The sequence below is a fragment of the Balaenoptera acutorostrata genome, chromosome 9 (genome assembly GCF_949987535.1).
Source record: "Balaenoptera acutorostrata chromosome 9, mBalAcu1.1, whole genome shotgun sequence".
NCBI lineage: Eukaryota > Metazoa > Chordata > Mammalia > Artiodactyla > Balaenopteridae > Balaenoptera > Balaenoptera acutorostrata.
This window is the reverse complement of record NC_080072.1, coordinates 49,346,101-49,360,479: the sequence shown is the minus strand read 5'-3', so window position 1 is coordinate 49,360,479 and position 14,379 is coordinate 49,346,101. Positions and strand designations below refer to the sequence as shown.

Sequence of the window (14,379 nt, the reverse complement as noted above, 5' to 3'; positions counted from 1 at the left end):
GCCCCGGGGCTGCAGAGCAGTGCTGGAGGAGGTCACGTAGCCCTGTGAATTAGCCCCACTACAGAGTCGCAGCTGGGCCTCGGCACCGCTTAGCTTGGATCCCTGGCTGGGGTGGGGAAGCTGTGCAGCCCTGAAACAATGGCTTAGGCGGGAGGAGGAAATTAGTGACCCGTATGCTCATCCCTCCGCCAGCCTTTCTCATTGTCTTCTCAAGCCATTGAGTATGTCACCTACTTGCCACAGGCCTAATGTGGAGGCTGGAGACCCCTGAGATACTCTAGACTGTCTGTGATGCTAAACTTGCATAGAGAGCTCCCCAGGCCCTGACTTCTGGACCAGGCAGGCTTCCCCCTGCACTCCATGCTTCCCCACAGGCCTTGCCTTCCAGGCCCCACCCCATTCCATCGTCGGGCACCTCCTGGAGCTGATCCTTGGGGCCTTGCTCAGGTTGGGGCCTGCCCAAGCCATCAAGGTTTGCCAGTCTTTATCTGGAGCTTACTGCCCTCCCCTCCACAAACTGGGTTGCCAAGTTGATCTTTAGCCGCCCAGAGCCTAAGATAATGAGCAGCACTCCGCACCTTCCTCTGAAAATGAATCCCTACAACCATTTACACAGAGTCCATAAATCCGTTCTTCCTATTCTTGTCGGATGGAGCAAGCATCCCAAAAGGAGATGGGGTGACTGTACATAATTTTGTCCCCTTGTCTCCTGTGTTTTTCTTACATAGACATCCCTATTCTCTGTAGTACCCAATTTGGGGACGGGTATAGGGCTTTGTTTGGAAAAACTAGCTATGTGTTAATTCTTAGACCTCCACATATTTGGCAGAAAGACCCCCAGCTCCTTTAGGCTTTGGCCTTTGACCTGGCTCTCCAGACTAGCTTGGGAAGAATTCGAGAGAGTCTCTTGGGTCCAAAGTGAGAGAAGGCAATGTGTTGTCCACCACAGACTGACAAAGATCCCTTGGCCCATAGAGAAATGCTGTAGGTTTATGATGAACTAAGATTGTTTTCCTTAACAGTAGAGTTTGTTTTAATATATCTATAGATCCAGCTAAATACTGTTAGTCAATTCCGACTGTGACCTTCTAAATTGAGCCAAGTACCTGGCTCTTTTTTTACGTAATCATTCTTTCCCTGTCTCTGTTCAGCTCTAGATTTTTTTTCTCATTTTAAATTCTCCTCTGCTACAATCCATGGGACAGTGTGATTCTCTCTGAAACTAGTTAGCAGCCCAGGTACATGCCTACTCAAGTTATAAAGGATAAATGTCTGTTTCCTTGTGGGATGTCAGTTGTGAAAGGTTTGGGGGTTCCTCTGTGTCACCCTTGAATAAATGGCATTTTGTTTTTTCCCCACAAATGTCTATAAAGAGAAGACAAAATAGTAGGTTCATTCGTTTAATAGTCCAACAAATACGTAATGAGACTGACTCTATGCCAGACACCATCATAGGCTCTTTAAAGAAGTAGGGAGCCACGTGTAATTTATTCATATGGAAAGTTATAGCATCTTAGCAGGTGGGAATAGTTTTCTGCATTTATGTAAATAATTCTTCCTCTACCTAAATTCTTTTAGACCAAGAAATCCAACGTCTGAAAATGGGGATGGAAACTTTGCTTGTTGCCAATGAAGATAAGGTAAGATGGCCATGGTGCGGCCCTGCCCTTTCCCTGCTGACATTCCTGGTTCTGTTTGGTCCTATTAGTCTCTGATATTTTGGACAGGGCTGTGCCCATCAGTCCACTGACTCAGGAAGTGTCAGGAGAATGGCCTCTGCCTCCTAGACACGTGGCTCAACCACCTGTTTTTGGCTTTGATGCCTGGGAGCTTTGCCTAAATACCATCTCCCAGAGGCAGAATAAAGCCATGCCTGTTCATGCAGGTGTAGGGAAAAAAATACCAGTGAGGTTACGCCAACATCATAGCTGCTGCTCAGACTACTAGCAAAACTCAAGAACGGTTCACCAGTCTCCCACGTCCATGATCTGGTGATAGACCCATCGTAACTGGTGATGCATAATCATAAAATAGCCACCTCCATAACTAGAGAGTACCTATCTGGCAAAAAGATCAGCTCTAAGGATCACAAGCCTGCATTTTACAGACGAGGAAACAGACTCAAAGTGCTAATGTAGGTTTGCCCAAGGTCAGGTAACGGTAGATAGCAGAGCCAGGGTCATACCCAAGTTTATCTAACTCTGAAATCTGTGTGGCCTCCCAAGTCCCCAGCCTTTGCTGAAAGAAATGATCCTTCTGGGAATTTCCTCTGTTGTGTAAGGAATCTCAGCCTCCTACAGAGCAAGTGAGAGTTTTGAGAGAAATACGACAGCTTTATTTTAGTCCTTTTTTTTTTTTTTCACGTAGCTCCAGAGGACAATACTCGGGCCAGGAGGCAGACTTCAATGGCTATGTCAGGAGGGTAGGGAGACAGTGAGTTTCCTGCTTTGGGAAATGTTTGAGCCCCTCGAAGGCTGTATCAAACAGGGATTGTTTTATGACTAGAGATTGGACTCATAGCCTTCAGGTAGAGGCAAGAATGCTTGCAGCTGCTCAGGAGGTAGACCACTGAGAACCCAGGGCCTGGACACTGTGTTTCCTTTTGGAATATTCTATGGGTTCCACATAGCATTTCTTCTCAGTGTGCCCAGAACATAGCCAGGGCCCCCAGATGAAATCACCAGGTGCCAGTGGTGTTGTTTACATAGAAATCTGTCTTGTCCTGTGACAGGACCGTCGGATAGAGGAGCTTACTGGGCTGTTAAACCAGTACCGAAGGGTGAAGGAGATCGTGATGGCGACTCAAGGTAAGAGCAAGGGGGAGCTTGCCATTTTCTCCCCCAGATGTTCCATCTCTACTGTGTTAAATCCAGGGGCAGTCCTGCCAGAAGAGTCCTCATCTTCATTTGGAAAAATGCTCTGCTGGAGAACGGAGCTGGTTAGACTGCCCTGGGTGGTGGGAAACTGGCAGCTGTTGCTTTCCAGAAGTTGTGTCAAATGGCAGTCAGTTCAGAACTTCCAGGGACTATCCAGATTGCCAAGGAAAGACAGCCTTCAATTCGAGCCATTGGCAATCCCTACCCTTGGAAGATCTATGCACCTGCCCAGGACACCTCTTAGAGGCAATGAGTGCAGTCAAACCTGGATCCAAAGGCAGCTTAGTACCCTCGTTGGGGATCAGAGCTTGCCCACCTCCTGGAGAATCTAAAAGCTTCCCCCAGCAGACGCCAGGACACTTGGGGAGCCTTCTTTGAGTTGCTGGGTACCTGGGTTCCCACAGGAAGTCACAGGGCAGTGAGAGCTGTTTGTGTTGCCCTGAAGAATCTTCTGAATCACACTTTTAATGTCCCTTTACGTGTTTCTTTGTCCTTTTTTTTTTTTATAAGTTAATTTATTTATTTTTGGCTGCGTTGGGTCTTCATTGCTGCGCGTGGGCTTTCTCTAGTTGCGGTGAGCGGGGGCTACTCTTCATTGCAGTGCGCGGGCTTCTCATTGCGGTGGCTTCTCTTGTTGCGGAGCATGGGCTCTAGGCGCACAGGCTTCAGTAGTTGTGGCTCGTGGGCTCTAGAGCGTGGGCTCAGTAGTTGTGGCACACAGGCTCAGTAGTTGTGGCGCACAGGCTTAGTTGCTCCGTGGCATGTGGGATCTTCCTGGAGCAGGGCTCGAACCCGTGTCCCCTGCATTGGCAGGCGGATTCTTAACCACTGCACCACCAGGGAAGTCCCTCTTTGTCCTTCTTTTTTTTTTTTTTTTTTTTTTTTCTCTCTTTGTCCTTCTTAATGAAGGAGAAACAACGTTAGGATTTTGTGGTACAATTATAGGTTTCTAAACAAGTCACGTGGTAGTAATTATCTCTTCTGCATTGATGCTTCCAGGGCCTTCAGAAAGAACTCTCTCAATCAATGAGGAGGAACTGGAGGGAGGTTTCAGAAACTGGAACACTGCAAATAAAGGCCCTGAAGAACTTTTTAAACCAGAGGTACTGCGTTTCCAGTCATGATGTGGGGTTTCAGCAGGCCCCAGGAGCTTACCCTGGGCCTGGGGGAGGATCTAGTCAGGTACCAGTCAGGTACCTCTCAGGTGTAAATCTTGACGGGTAGAAAAACTTAAATCGATGGAGTTAGCCCCCGAGGCCTCGGGAAGAGCACTGAGAGTGGGGAGGAGTCAGGGCCTGTGCTCTGGTTGGGAGGGACAGCATAGTGGAGACTGGACTTCCCAGGATAGGAATTTTCTTTTTTAACTGGCTTCCTTGTTTATTTTTGCCTTTCCTCTCTGGACTATAAGCCTAGACCAAAGGTGTTCTTTGTTTTATTTACCACTGTCTCTCCAGGATCTGCAGTGATGCCTGATACCCAGTAGGAGTCAACAAATATTTGTTTAATGAATGAATGAATGCATCTTGCTCATTTGGAGGGATAGCTGAACTTTTGAAGTGATACATTCCTCTTTCACAGACAACGTCCCGCTCCTATAACCAGCATACAGATTTCCTTTTTTCTTGTTTAAAATTTGATCCAGTTCTATGAACCTCTCTGGACTTAGTCTAGATACACGTAGGCAAATTAACTCATAGATACAGATCTCAGATGAAGAAGGGGTTTCAGCCCAGGTTCCAAAAGGTTCTTGAAACTCCAGAACAGTCACAATGAAAAGGATCTTAGCAGTCTAACTCAACCCTTTTAATTAAGGGAGGAGCAAAAGTGTCACCCGGTGGCCCAGTTATGTAGTCAGAGCAAGCATCCCAGATTGCTGGCAATAATAGCAGTAACTGATACCCAGTACCTCTGGGTGGTCCCTGTGATGAGCACTGCACATGACTCACCTCATTTACTCCTCATGACCCCATTGGGATTCTTCTTTTATTGTGTTGCGGCTGAGGCTCAGAGAGGGTGAGTAATCTGCTCTAGGTCACCCAGCAAGTAGATGGCAGAACTTGGACTTGAACACAAAAGCCCAGGCTTTTAACAACTTACGAACTATGATGCCAGGGTTCTTTCTATGGTAGACCAAAAAGATACTGGGCTTCTAGAGAGAAGAGGCAGCCCTTGCAGACAGGAAAGACATCAAATTGCATCCTTATCTACCACCAGATTAGCTCATGTTCATTCCACCCTTGATACTCTTGCCTTTCTGGCCTCCTTGCTAAGCTCATTCTCATTTCTCAAGATTCAGCTCAAGTGTTCTCCCCTCTGAAGCCTTCCTAACCTTCCCACCAACAAGAAGGATCCCCTCCCTCCCCTCTATCCCCATATTACATTATAGGTATTGGTATCAGAGGGACATGTTGCATTGCTCTTTCATCCTAATTAACTTACCTGACTCCCTGATGTGGGCAGTGCTTGCCCCACACCCAGCACAGGGCCTGGCAGGCAGTAGATATTGCTCATGTTTGTTGACTGACTATATGAATTACAGAGTTGCTCATTGCCAGCAGAAATCGACTCCGGCTGACCTTTGCCAACAAGGAATGTTTTTAAGAGGGTGTGCAGTGGCTCACTGAATGAAAGGAAAAGCTGAAGAACCAAGCTCAGAAAAGGCAGGGGCAGCAGGGATTCAGGTCTCAGGACTGACTTGTCAGGACTCTACTGCTAGAATGTGAACTTAGGCCCTGGAAGGAGAGGCAAGTTGGCCAAGGTTGTTCAGTATATCTTCCTCCTTGTCTACAGCCGTACCACCCTGAACGCACCTGATCTTGTCCAATATGTCTTCCTTTTTGGCATCTCAAAAAAGCAAGGCATTGGAATTGATGTAGCCACCACGGCTGTACCCAGGGGTAGAGATGTAACTCCCCAAGAGGAATTGTCCAAAAACGGGGAAAGGATGGTGGGTAGTCTCCAAACAGTATCTGTCCAGTGACTCTTCCGTTTCCGGTGCAGGTATCTCCAAGAGGTAGCTCTCCCACGGTGGGACCACCCCCGCTACCGCAGAAATCACTGGAAAGCAGGTAGGAGGCCCAAGCATCTCCGTGGAGCCGCTGTGCTCTCAGGCCCCTCTCGGGGCTCCAGACGCGGCAGTGAGCACAGCCGCCATGTCCTGAGCACACCTGCCCTCCCTTTTGGCCCCAGCAGTGGTCACAAGGGCCAAACTGGTGGAGCAGTCATGAACCATGCCTACCTGCCCTGGCCACAGAGGGCCTTCCCTTCCCACAGGCTGAAGGTCCAGGTCGTTGTCACTGAGAAAAGACTTGGCCAGGGGGTGGGGCCTCAGAGGAGAGGTGGCTGCACCTCATCTGTGCCCCCTAGTGGTCCTTCAGAGCACCTTGTGAGGTGTGCCTGCCATTCCCGTCAGCCCCTCTGGTACGTCCCTCCTGCTCTCAGGGAATCTAGCCCTGTGACAGTCCACATTCTCCAGGGGAGGACCATTTCTCCTCACAGGGAAATTGGTCCAGTTGCCTTGGGGAAGCTTCATATAGCAATGAGCTTATCATGGGCTGGCCTGTGGGGTCACTTCGCTGCCACCTGACTGATTCCCTCGAAAATGAACCTATTTCCAGTTCCCTACATCAGCTCTTTCGAACACATGTCCAAGTTATGGGGATCTGGAGCTTTACTGCCGAGAGCAGCCTGCCTTTCAGCCAAGGTATCTGGGGAAGACAGCCACAAGCGTGGTGGGAGCTTCCCCAGAAGGGCACTGAGTCTTCAGAGGTCTGAAGCCTGTGCACTCCGAACCCCATTTTCCAGAAAGCCATTGTTCCCCGAGCCTTTAGCCTCAGAGGAAAACGGCAGTGTCAAGGAGGGCAACTGGCCAGTCCTTAGTTTTGCAGAAGAAGAAATTTGGTTGATGAGTTCACTCGGAAGTCGGCACTGAGTGACTCACACTGACCAGACTCACAAGAGACTAATGTACTAACCGATGCTGATTTATTCATATGAACTGAGAAATATCACTACCAAGGAGATTTGACACAAGGTAACCCTGTTGCCTCTTCTCTGTCCAATTGGTGCCCTTCTCTGCAAAATAGCCCCGGAGAAAGCAAATTCCTCTGAGCAGACTGCTCAAGGCATACAGAGACAGAGCAGAGGGTTGAAGGATCCTAGCAGGCGATGCTTTGGAGCTGTGGCTGATGTGCTCATCTCCACTCCAAGGTGGCACCACCTCCCTCGCTGGATTACTGTCAGACTCCCAGACCAGGCAGTATTGGCTTTTGACTCCACAGACACTGGCCTCCTTTCATGACCACACAACAGCCAACTCCCACTGATGCCATTGAATTGAGTGTATTCGGGTTTTTTGAGGAATGCCAAGGACTTTTGATTTGGATTTCAGTGATGCTCTCATGCTCTCACCAAGACATTGTCAGACCAGGCCATCCCCAAAGTGGCCAGTCTCATCTTGTGTGTAACGGTTATGATGAGAGGGTGTTTTGTTTTTTTCCTGCCCTTGACCCTAAGCCCAAGATAGACTACCAGTTAAACATTTGAAGTGTCCTCTGCACGAATGATACCACGTACCTCCTTCTCCAGTTACTGTTTCCTTATTGACTTTCTTTTGTGTTTTTCCAGGGCTCAGAAAAAACTCTCCTGTAGTCTCGAAGACTTGAGAAGTGAATCCGTGGATAAGGTCAGCCCATCAGTCTATCCATAAAGATGACTGAGTTACTTCTTTGTGCCCAGCACAGTGCTGGGATACACAGGCTGGGTCCTGTCCCTACCTCAATGAAGCTTTTATCAAGTTTGCTGGGCAGGCAGGAATTACAGGAACATTTTGAGAAAAGGTTCAGGTGTGGTGTGGCCCAAGGCATCCTAGAGGCAGGGCAAGTCAGGACACGCTACCTAGAGTTGGTGAGAGAAGATGCTGGGGTGGGCACGGGCAGGTTTGGGGAAATGGTGGGGAGTAGGAGGAGGTAAGGTCAGAGCCACGAGTCAGATGGAGCCGGAGAAGATCTCGAATCCTGGCCCTATTTCTCCAGGGCACTTGGGAGTGTTGCACAGATTTTGAATGAGGACATAATGTGGATAAAGGAGACCCCGGGGGTGGGTTATGGGATAAAGTAGATTGGAGAGGAAGCTTTGTAAAGAGTCTAGAAAGGCATGAGGAGGGCTTTGTGGCCCCTGACCAGGTGGGTGACCCCCATGCTGAAGGGGAGGGTCGCAGGCTCTTGAGCAGCAAGGTCATTGAAGATGCAGGGGTCCTGCCCTATAGAGAAGCTTCAGTGACCTTGCCGCATAGATCCCTTGATGTCCAGCAGTATGCCAGACTCCCTGGTGATACAGTAGAGAACCAGGAAGGATGGAGCTGGCAGTGGCTTTGCTCCCACGATCACATGCCTCTCGCTCCCCCGACCAGATTGCTGGCAGCTGCCCGGGACATCTGTCCATGAGGTCGGACAGTGACCTGTGTTTCCTCCACGGATGGTGATGATCTGACATAAAGATGGGGAGGGAGGGGTGAGCCTTGCAGGTTCAGGCAGGCAGGTGGCCCTGAGTTGCTGTTGTGACTAACGCAGTTCTCTTTTTCTCCACATAACTGAAATCCTCCTTGCCATCCCATAGTGCGTCGGTGGGAACCAGCTCTCCCCAGTGGTAGAACCCAAGGTACATTAACCGCATGTCCCTTTCCGTCTATATGAGGTTGTGCTGTTTGCCAGAGTCTTTTCACTTAGCAAGTTACAGCTTTGGTAACCTTAAGATATGTTAACTGCAAGGGGTAGAAGGGTGACAGGAAAGACGAAACTTCCTCTCCTGTTTTCTTTTTATGTGCACCCAGCTGGATCCTATGCTTTCATCTCTATTATCTGTGGGATAGGATTTCTTATTATCTCCTCCATCTTATAGGCTCTGATAATTCCTCTTTGACAAGGCAAAGTAGATCTGATCTCTGGGAAGGGGGGATATTATGATCACAGCACACAAGTAGAAGAATATGACAGCTCTCGTCCTTTCTGCGCTGATAAGTCGTGATTAAAATAACCCAGGAGCACTTCCCTGGTGGCACAGTGGTTAAGAATCTGCCTGCCAATGGAGGGGACAGGGGTTCGAGCCATGGTCTGGGAAGATCCCACATGCCGCGGAGCGGCTAAGTCCGTGCGCCACAACTACTGAGCCTGCGGTCTAGAGCCCACGAGCCTCAACTGCTGAGCCCACGTGCCACGACTGCTGAGGCTCACGCGCCTAGAGCCCATGCTCCACAAGAGAAGCCACTGCAATGAGAAGCCCATGCACTGCAATGAAGAGTAGCCCCTGCTGGCTGCAACTAGACAAAGCCTGCACACAGCAATAAAGATCCAACGCAGCCAAAGATAAATAAATAATTAAAACAAACAAAAAACCCAGGAGCACACGCAGCCTCAGGTGCAAGGATCCTTCTGTAGCGTCCCCTCACATGGGTGTCTGGCCCTTGCTTTCTGTGACTGAGAGCTCATGACTTTGTAAGACACCCCCTGTGTTCTTTTCCAGCTCTGTCTGTTAGATCCATCTCTGGACTTCCCTAGAATGAGCATCCGCTGATCGGCTCTCCCTGTGGAGTCCGTGGAATGAGCCAGTCTCCCCTGCTCCTGACAGCTCTAGAATTGGAGTCCCTCAGTCCCTCTCTGAGTTATCATCTTGTCATGTGCACAGGTCACAAGCCCTTAAAGTTCCTATTCTGTCACCTTAGGATGAGCACTTGGTCCTCAGTGTGTGCTCTACGTCGTGCCCTGGACCACACTTGAGCCTGATATTGTAGATGGGGTCTGCCCCGTGCATACCTCGCTCCAGGGACTGATGCTGTGGTTACTGCTGTCACTCCAGACCCTGGGCAAGGGATAATTCTCTGTGCCTCTGTTTAGTTCTGTCCTCGTGTGCTAGGCCAGAGGCAGGAATTCTTATTCTTTATTTAGAAACAATAAAACTGAGTTTCTGAGGGCCTAAAGAGAGAGGGTTTGGCCCGAGTCGGTCTGACTCACAGCCCGGGGTCTTCCCGCTCAGGTGTGCTACCTCTGTGCTGCTTTAGGGCAGCTGGGTCATCAGCCATCTGTTGCTCCTTGCCTGAGGTTTCCATCCCCCACCCCTGTAACCGGGGTTATTCTTCTCAGAGACTGCAGGCGCAGAACCGACTTCAAGCATTTCTGTTTCCTCTGTGTCGTGTTCTGATGTCGCATCCCTTTCTCCAGCAGTGAGTCCTTCCTTCCTAGCTTCTCTTCTTGGCTGAACAGAGCTGAGAAAGAGCCCTTTCCGTTGCCCTTGGTTCCTTTCGTCGTCTTTCTCACAGGTCTGGGCCGCCTTTGAAGCCCGTCTTACAGGAGGCTCTGCCCTCTTTATATCTCAGTTCCTCAGCGACCTCCCAAGGCAGCCCACATGGGAGGCCTTGGTTGTCTCTGCCCTGTCTTAGGGAGGCGTGTGTGATGGTGCAACAGGAGATCTGTTTCTGAGCCCTCCCCACTCCCACGTCTCCTGTATAACATGGAGCTGGTGGGAGGCGTGCCCTTCAGTTCTCGAAACTTTTTGAATGCTGCCTTCCCCACCATCAGTGGTTCCTGGGTCTCACTGTGTATCAGAGTAATCTGAGATTCATTTTAAAAACACAGACTCCTGGGGTGCCCTCCCAGAGGGGCTGATTCATGGGTGTGGTTGGGACCTGGGAATTTATATTTACAAGTGTCCCAGGTGATTATGAAGCAGCCCTTGTATGGGCTAGTATTTGGAAACTGTTGGTCTTGACCACAGGTCTGATCAGGTTCAGCCTGTACCTCATGGGTCATCATGAATTTAAAAATTGTGTGGTCTCCATCTCTTAAGGTTCCAATTATTTCCACTTCACCAGCCAGTTCCTTCAGAATCCCTTGAAAATTTAGCCCACTATTCTCATATCTCTCCTTTCTGAGCTGATTTATAGAGGATTAGTATTCAATGTTCAATGTCTGAATTGGATTTCAAACAACTTCTGGGACATGCCTTTATAAGCAAGCTGAATTCAGAAATTTATTGGGCACTTGGCTTTTAACTAAATGAAACTTCAAAAGACGTCGCCGCTGGGGACTTCCTTGGTGGCGCAGTGGTTAAGAATCTGCCTGCCAATGCAGGGGACACGTGTTAGAGCCCTGGTCTGGGAAGATCCCACATGCCGCAGAGCAACTAAGCCCATGCGCCACAACTACTGCAGCCCGCGTGCCTGAGCCTGTGCTCCGCAACAAAGAGAAGCCACCACAATGAGAAGCCCGCGCACCGCAACAAAGAGTAGCCCTCGCTCTCGGCAACTAGAGAAAGCCTGCGCACAACAGCAGAGACCCAACACAGCCAAAAAAATAAATAAATTTATTTTTAAAAAACCAAACCAAAACAAAAGATGTTACCGTCACTGAAGTCTCCCATTACTTTTCTGACTTGTCAGTTTTGAAATCGGTTTTGTCTTTCTTTTCTACTTTTCTTCTGGGTCCAGTTAAGTGATCCACAGTTGATTACCTTGGTAACATTGCTTTAATTTCTCTTTTCTTTTCACTCAAATGCATTCCACTGTGTTTCCCTCAGGTTTGTGGATGTAGGGCCCATTAAATCCTTCTTGACCAAACAAGTGCCATTCTTCTTCCCCTTTAAATCAACTTGTTTCTTTGGGACCCTTTCTATGGCTGCGGTCCGAGCTCGGGGCCCACTGCCCTGGGGCTGAACCTCATGCAGACTGTGGTCCTAAGTTCCTGGGGAACTCTGTGCTGGCATGTAGCTCTCTGGCCCGCTTCTGCTCACACCTCCCCCCGAGTGTGTGCTTACCGTCTTGCTTCACCTTAACCTGATATTTTTCAAAATAACTATTATCGTGATATATAAATATAAGTAATAGATAATATTATATATTCTAAACATACAATAAAGCAGTAGGTATGGCTTTTATTGGAATTCTGGTCTGTGTATTCAAAGAGCTTGAAAGGTAGTTCACAGCTGTTGATTCCTTGAGCTTCTGAGCACGAGGCCAAATGGCAAAGGCTTCCCTTTCTGCTTGGACTCGGTTGCAGTCAGCCCTGGATTTGGGCTCGACTCTGTCCCCATCTCACTGTGTGGCTTTGGGCAAGTTTCTTTCTTTCTCAGAGCTCTGATCCCATTTCCTGGCCTGGAATAAATAATCTTTCTGAGGGGTCTTTGAGTTGGCCTAAGTTTAAAAATGGTTCTTAGAGAATGGGGAGTTGTTTCTGCATCCAAAGATTTCCTAACTGGGTTTGAGGCTCTCTCTCCCTCTCCTTCCAATAGGACGGCCCTTTCCTGGTGGAGCACAAGTACCCCACGTTACCTGGGAAGATTTCAGGAGCCACGCCCAACGGAGAGGCTGCCAGATCTTCTCCCACTGCCTCCCCGCATGACCCTGCAGGGAGCGGCCTGCTGAGGCTGAGTGAGTGTCCAGGCCCCAGGCTGGCAGCCTCTGGAGCCTCGGCCTTGGCATTTCCACTGTTGCACGAGGTCCCTGCGCCCCCCACCATAGCCCACAATTGGAGAACGGGGGTGGGCATGGGTGGATGGGACAAGTCCTACCTCAGGGTGGTCCCATGTCCAGAGGTGATTGCTGTCTGTCTGGGCACAAGGTTTCCTTCCAGAAACACTTCAGAGCCCCAGAGAACCAGGATGTGTACCCACCTTCTTTCCACCTGCAATTACTCTACCCCCATTGCCCCGCCTCCTCTCTCCCTCCTCTCTCCACCTGCTCCTGCCCTTCCCGTCATTCCTCTTTCCCTCCCTCTTAGACACCTCACTCCACCCTCCCTGGCCCTCCCCCCTCCTCCTTTTTCCTGATCTTCTCTTTCCTGTCTCTGCCGTCCTCTCTGCAGCCTCCCTATTACCAATAGGATGATATTATGTGCTCTTCCAAGGGAGAGCATTTCCTTAGAGAAATGGAATCAGTGGCCACTGGGCAAGGATGTCAGTCCACAGGTATCCTTTTGGTGCTTAGGATCTGAAATGGAGGTCTTTGCACAGTAGGCTGTATTTCCCCAATAGCAGCAGCAGATCAGTGGGGCCCAGAGTGGAACATTCTGGTCCCGACAGAGCTGTCCCTACCCTTGACTTCTCATCCCTGGCTGTTCCCCGAGCCCAGCCCACGGGTTGACTTCTGCCCTTGGCCAGTCCTGCCTTTGGCTGCAGAAGCTCCAGATAAGCCCTTGAATGAGTATGTCCTAGCGACACTCAGACTGTGGACTTCCTGCAGCTTCGGACCATTCTCGTCTGATCTAAGTGAGCTCTGGCACCCACACAAGAGCGGTGGGTGGCCCGGTGTATTCAGTCCCCGCTGCCCCTCGCCCCTCCCCACAGGTGGATGCCTCACTGGCCAGGAAGTGACACCGGGAGCATTTGGTCCCCTCACATAGGGCTGCCTCTCGCCACCGTGACCCTGTAGGTCAGGCTCAGTCACCATTCACCCCCACCCTTCCTCGTGGGATTAGTTTTCTTTCTGTTTGAGTTTTTCCCTCTTGCTTGATGACTCTTGTTTATTTCTTTGCTTCCCTATAACTCTGTTGGGCTGGACTTTGGCCTCTCTTGCTTCTTCGTGTGGCTTCTCTGCTTCTTGGTTGGCTGGAGATCGTGGCCGGAGTGTCAGTGCCCCCGTGCTAGGTACTGTACCCTTCCAGGTGAGGTGGGGAGTGAGATTCCCTTATTTCCCTCCGGTGACACCCTCCCTTTCCCGAACATTCAGACGGGTCCCCCTCCTGCTTGTATTCCTGCATCTCCCTGGGGGAAAAGAGAGGACGCTCCTTGCTGGAGTTACCCTGCAAGTTTTGGGACCCCAAAACTCTTAGAATTTGAAGACATTCGCTCACCCAGATTTGAAACCTTAAGCTCACTAACTCCCCAGAGAGAAAACCTGGAGTGTGCCTGAGCCCCTGCTGGTCTCTGAGATCTTGCTGTAAAGTTCTGTCCTGAAGGCAGAGCTGGGCAGACTTCCTGACTCCCACTGAAGGGATGGTCCAGGCTCAGGGAGAAGGTTTGCAGAGGTCATGTTCTTTCTTGTCATTCACATATCGTTCCATTCTTTCAATCTCAGGAGACACAGAAAGTGGTTGGGACAACACTGCTGTGGTCAATGACCTCTCATCCATGTCATCGGGCACCGAGTCCAGCCCCCAGTCTCCCGTGACATCAGATGGTAAACGGAGCCCCAAAGGCATCAAGAAATTCTGGGGAAAGTAAGTTGGTGATGATCATAATTATATTGCTTGGAATTAATATTGTTCCTGAGTGGGCAAAACGTCTCCATAACCCCCTGTATAATTAGATGCTGGAACAGCAGTAAGTAGAGTGGTTATGTGTAGAGAGAAGACTTTGAATCACTTTTTAGGGCCCAGAGAAGGAGAACTATGAAAGGAGCCCATTAAATATAGCCGGTTGCCTTACGTGTCATTCATTTTAGGCATCGATCCATCCCACAGACCCTGAGCACATCCTCTGCAGCTTATACCACATGTGCTTTGGAGAGATACATGGA

General features: G+C 49.6%; 1 protein-coding gene across 18 annotated transcripts in view; it reads left to right on the top strand.

Moving 5' to 3' along the window:
* Positions 1 to 14,379, top strand: part of PPFIBP2 (PPFIA binding protein 2) — a 151,405-nt gene that overhangs the window by 121,513 nt on the left and 15,513 nt on the right. For 14 of the 18 annotated variants that reach the window (XR_009009224.1, XR_009009223.1, XR_009009225.1 and 11 more), the window contains 9 exons: positions 1,579 to 1,640; positions 2,732 to 2,807; positions 3,876 to 3,979; positions 5,877 to 5,944; positions 7,503 to 7,560; positions 8,493 to 8,534; positions 12,156 to 12,294; positions 13,476 to 13,508; positions 13,939 to 14,080. Coding sequence is in view for 14 of the 18 variants with exons in the window: in XM_057552646.1 (XP_057408629.1) it covers positions 1,579 to 1,640; positions 2,732 to 2,807; positions 3,876 to 3,979; positions 5,877 to 5,944; positions 7,503 to 7,560; positions 8,493 to 8,534; positions 12,156 to 12,294; positions 13,476 to 13,508; positions 13,939 to 14,080 (724 nt within the window). In the remaining 4 variants the exon portion in view is untranslated. The remainder of the gene's footprint in view (positions 1 to 1,578; positions 1,641 to 2,731; positions 2,808 to 3,875; positions 3,980 to 5,876; positions 5,945 to 7,502; positions 7,561 to 8,492; positions 8,535 to 12,155; positions 12,295 to 13,475; positions 13,509 to 13,938; positions 14,081 to 14,379) is intronic. The other 4 variants (XM_057552651.1, XM_057552644.1, XM_057552650.1 and 1 more) reach the window with 2 other exon arrangements.